We start from the raw sequence: 6,625 nt of genomic DNA, 5'->3' as shown, positions 1-6,625 counted from the left end.
ATTTGTGTTTTGGTTTTCATTTCATTGGACAGTGATGGATTGTTGAAATAAAGTGTCCTTGATTAAGTCTGAACTGTGCATGTTCTGTTATCCTGTTCTTTCCCGCCAGGCTGTCAGAACACGAAAGACCCTCTCATCTCAATAGTACAAAAAACTCTCACTCCACCCGCTGGTATAATTTGGTAGTACACGCTTTTTGAGAATTATGTCGACAGAACACCTGTTGCGTTCATTATGAATAGTGACAGAATGGACTGGCTGGTTAGACAGAGAGAGCTCTGTTCCCCTACCACCTAGTTGGGTTGGGTGTCTCCATTCTCCACCTGCTCTACCGAGAGAAAGAAAGAGAGAGAGAGAGAGACTCCAGCAGACTCCAGCTGTGCTGCTCCGCTCTGATAGGTCCATCTGACGCCACATGAGTCAGGTGACCAGCGACAGTGCTGCTGCTGCTGATAGCCTACTGCCAAACTGCAGCTACCTGCCTCTCCTCTGCACTGTTCTGAGAGAGAGAGAGAGAGAGAGAGCTCTTTAGTGAGTGTGAAGGAAACCAAATAAATCTCTGAGTGCTAGTGCTGGGTGCCTGCCTGCCTGTAGCGCACAGTGAATACCTGAATACCTGGAGGTCCGTCTCCAGGGGTCCAGACAGACTTTACTGCCCTCCGGAGGAGCACCTGTCCTGTCCGGCAGGAGGAGAGCGCCATGCCCCGGGTGGACCTGGACGTGAAGCTGGACTTTAAAGATGTCCTGTTCCGACCCAAGAGGAGCAGTCTGAAGAGCAGGTCGGAGGTAAACCAGAGAGATCTCTGATGCTGTTCTTGTCATTCGTGTCCTTTTCTGGGGTCAGCTCACGTCACCGGCACGTCTGAGACAAAGAGAAGTTTGTCTCTGACTGCTTTTGGACTGAACAGTATTTACATTGGCCACATTCCATTAGTATCTAGAATGTTGTTCAATCAAGATACTGTCAGATGATTAATAATAATAATAATGAATAATAATTAATTTTACTTCTAAAGCACTTTTTATTGTGAAATCTCAAAGTGCTGAGATATATGATATGTTATGTGATTTGATTATGACATGACATAAGAGAGTTTGAGTTGTGGTAGCACTAGCACGTTTATTTGATATGCCACAGACAGCAAAAATGCATTTGGATAGCAACCTTTTGTTTAATGCCATACCACTCTTATCTGTGTCACAGTGTGCGTGTGTGTGTGTGTGAGAGAGAGAGAGAGAGAGAGAGAGAGAGACAAGGGAAAACTGGTGTTCATCTTCATTAGTCGTGTAGCTCCTGTCCAGAGAGCACCCAGCTAGCTGTTTCTTTGAAAGACTGTGCGAAGAGAGTCTCTGCTACCAGGGGCACGCAGATCCAGCCCCTCTGCTCTGCCCCAAATCTCTCCGGCTCTATTTGAATCCTCTCATTATAGACCAGCCGGAGGAAACAAGTATTCAGGTCAAGACTTTTAATGTGTCACCTCTGTCGCAGCAACATGGTGCTTTTGAAACATAAGAGCCGTTGATAACCACGACAAAACTGGTTTCACCGCCTGCGCGCCATCTTATGTGAAACTGCCTTAACCGTCCTGAAAATCCTCGCCAAAGTCTGCCAGTTCGTGTTAGAGGCCCGTACAAAGACCCAGTCACACCCTAACCACAGATACTCAGGTGTGGAGTTATTCGTATTTGGTGGTCATGTGACACGTCTGTCGCCCCCCCCTCCCCTCCGCCAGGTAGATCTGGAGAGGGCGTTCACCTTCCGTCACTCCAGCCAGGGCTACCGCGGCGTCCCCGTCATGGCGGCCAACATGGACACCACGGGCACCTTCGAGATGGCACAGGTGCTCAGCAAAGTAAGGAACCCTGACCGTCTGCTGCTCCACCCACTCGCTGGACAGCTACCCACTCACTCACTCAGGCCCAGTCTAGTTGAGAGAGAGAGAGAGAAAGAGAGAGTGAGAGAAAGAGAGAGTGAATGAGTGAATGAGTGAGTGAGTGAGTGAGTGAGTGAGTGAGTGAGTGAGTGAGTGAGTGAGTGAGTGAGAGAATGAGTGAGTGAGAGAATGAGTGAGTGAGAGAAAGAGGGAGGACAGAGAGAGTGAGTGAGAGAAAGAGGGAGGGAGAGAGAGAGAGAGAAAGAGAGAGAGTGAGTGAGTGAGTGAGTGAGTGAGTGAAGGAGAGAGGGAGAGAGAGAGAAAGGGAGAGAGGGGGAGAGTGAGAAGGAGAGAGAGAGAGAAAGGGAGAGAGGGAGAGAGTGAGAGGGAGAGAGGGAGAGAATGCAGACCTGCTGGCTGGGCCCTATAGGGACTGACAGTGTGATTGCTCCGCCCCCGTTCTCCCCCAGCACGCCCTCTTCACCGCCGTGCACAAACACTACTCAGAGGAGGACTGGAGGGCCTTCGCTGGCGCGGCTCCGCAGTGTCTGGAGGTAGAGTGGGCGTCCGCACCGCACCTGCGCTCGTCAGTCTGAAGTCACCGTCAATCAGTAGCACAGCAGCCGAGGGCTGAACGGTGTCTGTCTCAGGGGTGATACCAGAGACAAGAAGCTTGTACGCCGTGACAGAATCTCTGTAGGGTGACTGACCGCTGAAGCTGGCCTAACACCTGTCCCTGTGCCGGCAGAACGTAGCGGTCAGCTCGGGCAGTGGCCAGGCAGACTTGGAGAAGCTGGCTGGCATCCTGGAGGCTGTTCCTGCCCTCAGGTTCATCTGTCTGGACGTGGCCAACGGCTACTCCGAACACTTTGTGGACGTTGTCAAAACTGTTCGAGGGAGGTTTCCGCAGCACACTATTATGGTGAGTTTTATATAAATTATATGTGGAAAAGTCTAGTTACATGCTGTCCGTCATCCCTGACTCCCCTGTGTGTGTGTGTGTGTGTGTGTGTGTGTGTGTGTGTGTGTGTGTGTGTGTGTGTGTGTGTGTGTGTGTGTGTGTGTGTGTGAGTGTGTGTGTGTGCACGTGGGTGTGCGCGTATGTGTGTGAGTGTGTGTGAGTATGTGTGTGTGTGTGTGTGTGTGTGTGTGCGCTTGCGTATGCGTCTGTGAGTGTGTGGGCGTATGTGTGTGTGTGTGTGTGTGTGTGTTCAGGCAGGCAATGTGGTGACAGGGGAGATGGTGGAGGAGCTGATCCTGGCTGGAGCTGATATCATCAAAGTGGGGATTGGACCAGGTCTGTCTGTCTGTCTGTCTGTCTGTCTGTCTGTCTGTCTGTCTGTCTGTCTCCACAACGCCGTTGGGTTTACCCCAACACAGTACCACGCCGCCCCTGCATGAACTTCAACAACTTTGAACAGAAGCTCGACTGGGCGAGTAGTAGAGCACCACCCCGACCTCACTAGGGCTGGATGAATGGAGTAAACGACGTATCCCTGTTTGAACTTCAGCCTCGTATCATTACTGAAACTCTGTTTCTCTGCAGGTTCGGTGTGCACCACACGCATCAAGACTGGCGTGGGTTACCCTCAGCTCAGCGCCGTTATAGAGTGTGCCGACTCCGCCCACGGCCTGAAGGGTCACATCATCTCCGTGAGTCGCCTCCCCTCTGACCCACATACTGCCTGACCTCCATCTCTGATGTCGGCACGAACACAACCGGCCACATACTTTCAAGTTCAAGTCCAAGTTTTATTTAAACACTCATATGGCAGTTTTCCAGGTTGAGAACTGAAATGCATGAGCATTTACAATTTACACAACAATAAATAAACCACACATATACACAATATATACACATACTTATACACCTCAACCTACAAAAACAACAACAATATTGCACATTGAGAATTATATCATTTTTCAAGTTATCATTTAAAACTCTGGTTAAGAAGGGGATAGGCAAGGCAAGGCAAGTTTATTTATATAGCACATTTCAGCCACAGGGCAATTCAAGGTGCTTTACATGAGACATTAAAAGCATTAAAACAAAAAGCAAGACATTATAGACATTTAAAACAAAAAGCAGGACAAATTAAAAGCATTAAAACAAAAAGCAAGATATTATAGACATTTAAAACAAAAAGCAGGACAAATAGAATACCGGAATAAAAGTTACAGTGCAGTATACAGATAAACATAACTCCTTGCAGAAAGCAGTGGCAAAAAGAAAAGTCTTAAGGCTTGTTTTAAAAGAACCAAGAGTTGCAGCAGACCTGCAGTTTTCTGGAAGTTTGTTCCAGATATGTGGGGCATAAAAACTGAACGCTGCTTGTCCATGTTTTGTTTTAACTCTGGGGACAGAAAGCAGACCGGTGCCAGACGACCTGAGGGGTCTAGAGGGTTCATAGCGTATGAGCAGATCAGAAATATATTTTGGTCCTAGACCATTCAGTGCTTTGTAAACCAACAGCAGTATTTTAAAGTAAATTCTTTGACAGACAGGAAGCCAGAGTAAAGACCTTAGAACTGGTGTGATATGCTCCACTTTCTTAGTCTTAGTGAGGACTCGAGCAGCAGCGTTCTGAATCAGCTACAGCTGTCTGATCGATTTTTTAGAGAGACATGTATACATGCCGTTACAGTAGTCGAGTCTACTGAAGATAAATGCATGGACAAGTTTTTCCAAATCCTTCTGGGACATAAATCCTTTGATCCTTGATATATTCTTCAGGTGATAGTAGGCTGACTTTGTAATTGACTTAATGTGGCTGTTGAAATTCAGGTCTGAGTCCATGACTACACCAAGATTTCTGGCTTCGTTTGTGGTTTTTAGCATTACTGATTGAAGTTGAGCACTGACTTTTAATCGTTGTTCTTTGGCTCCAAAGACAATTACATCAGTTTTATTTTTGTTTAGTTGGAGAAAGTTCTGGCACATCCAATCATTGATTTGTTGAATGCACTTACTCAGCTCTTTTATGGGATTATAGTCTCCTGGTGATATGGTGATATAAATTTGTCATCTGCATAGCTATGGTAACATATTTTGTTGTTTTCCATAATTTGAGTTAGTGAGAGCATGTAAATGTTGAACAGAATAGGCCCCAGGATGGAGCCTTGGGGAACTCCACAGGTCATTTTTGTCAGCTCAGATTTGTAATTGCCTATAGACACAAAATAGTCCCTGTTCTTTAAGTAGGATTCAAACCAATCTAACACTGTACCAGAAATGTTACAGGGGGGGGGGGGATTCCTGAAGGGGGAGTTGAGGAGGCTCCATCCAAAGTCCTAAAGTGTAGCTGTTCTGTCATAGAGGGTGGGGTATGAGAGGGTTTGGAGTGCGTCCTGGTAGCTGGGATGTGCCCAGCCTGTTATGATCCGGCAGGCGTCCTGTTAATCACAATGATACAATAGTGCCTAATTGGGAACAGGAAGTGCAAACACCAATGGGACCTTAAATCAGAAAAAATATGTACGGTACTCAACTGCGATAGACAAATAATTTCTTGATTCTGTTTGAATTATGCCATGACCTTAGACATAATGATGTTGTGTCAATTTAAAACATTTTTTACTCATCTCTGTTAACTCACATTAGCTAGCTAATATTAGCTAGCTGACATTACACTTGTTTAACACTCACCAAAACCTTATACAGACAACCCTGTGCGCAAAGCTGCAGCTCTCAAACGGTTTATAGTCATTTTCACCTCTTTTAATACTTTTTCCAACGTTGAGAGGAATGAGAGAGAATGTTGTATATCTTGTCCCCCTCCAGGACGGAGGGTGCAGCTGTCCTGGGGATGTGGCCAAAGCATTTGGTGAGACCTTCTGCCGGTCGAGTGTGGCCATGATGTCAGAGTACTTCACCATATGAAGCACCACACAAACAGCCTCATACATGCTTGTACATGAATTCAGACGTTTCATTACTTTTTGGGACCTGGATGATAGCTACTGTTTTGTACTGGTTGCGTGTCACCTAACTGTCCCCTCCTGAGGTCTCTGTCTCTGTGTGCGCCCCCAGGGGCGGGGGCGGACTTTGTGATGCTGGGGGGCATGTTGGCCGGTCACGACCAGAGCGGCGGGGATTTGGTGGAGAGGAACGGGAGGAAGGTGAAGCTCTTCTACGGCATGAGCTCTGACGCGGCCATGAAGAAGTACACGGGGAGAGTGGCAGAGTACAGGTCAGACTCTCTCTCTCTCTCTCTCTCTCTCTCTCTCTCTCAGACTCTCCCCTCAGTCTCACAACAACCAATCAATCGCTGTCTGTCGCTGAGTTGAGGTGAGCATCGCATGTCAACACGGTGACAGACAGCAACGTGAACGTTATCGACAGCATGTGAGTTTTTTTTTTTTGAAGACGGCTTCCTGTCTGGTGTCTCAGGGCGTCTGAGGGCAGGACCGTGGAGGTCCCCTACCGGGGGGACGTGGAAGACACCATCAGGGACATCCTGGGGGGGCTCCGCTCCACCTGCACCTACATGGGGGCCGCCCACCTGAAGGAGCTCAGCCCCAGGACCACCTTTGTCAGGGTGACGCAGCAGGCCAGCCAGATGTTCACATAGTCTACCAACCAGATGTTCACATAGTCTACCAACCAGATGTTCACATAGTCTACCAGCCAGATGTTCACATAGTCTACCAACCAGATGTTCACATAGTCTACCAGCCAGATGTTCACATAGTCTACCAGCCAGATGTTCACAGTCTACCAACCAGATGTTCACATAGTCTACCAACGCGTC

General features: G+C 47.8%; 1 protein-coding gene across 2 annotated transcripts; it reads left to right on the top strand.

The window, feature by feature from the left end:
* Positions 1-699: 699 nt before the first annotated feature.
* Positions 700-6,445, top strand: LOC311312424 (GMP reductase 1-like; the record flags this gene model as incomplete). 2 transcript variants are annotated; one of them, XM_084442376.1, is made up of 9 exons in its annotated part: positions 700-786; positions 1,734-1,853; positions 2,345-2,428; positions 2,623-2,796; positions 3,090-3,171; positions 3,421-3,527; positions 5,656-5,698; positions 5,905-6,064; positions 6,265-6,445. In XM_084442376.1, 9 exons carry the CDS (start codon positions 700-702, stop codon positions 6,443-6,445), a joined length of 1,038 nt encoding a protein of 345 aa, XP_084298502.1. The 2 variants fall into 2 exon arrangements, with proteins under 2 accessions (XP_084298502.1, XP_084298503.1); XM_084442377.1 differs by lacking the exon at positions 2,345-2,428.
* Positions 6,446-6,625: the final 180 nt, after the last annotated feature.

Source organism: Borostomias antarcticus (assembly GCF_949987555.1).
Source record: "Borostomias antarcticus genome assembly, chromosome: 8".
Lineage (NCBI taxonomy): Eukaryota > Metazoa > Chordata > Actinopteri > Stomiiformes > Stomiidae > Borostomias > Borostomias antarcticus.
Note: the sequence above shows the minus strand (reverse complement) of the source record. Positions and strands in the feature narration are given on the sequence as shown.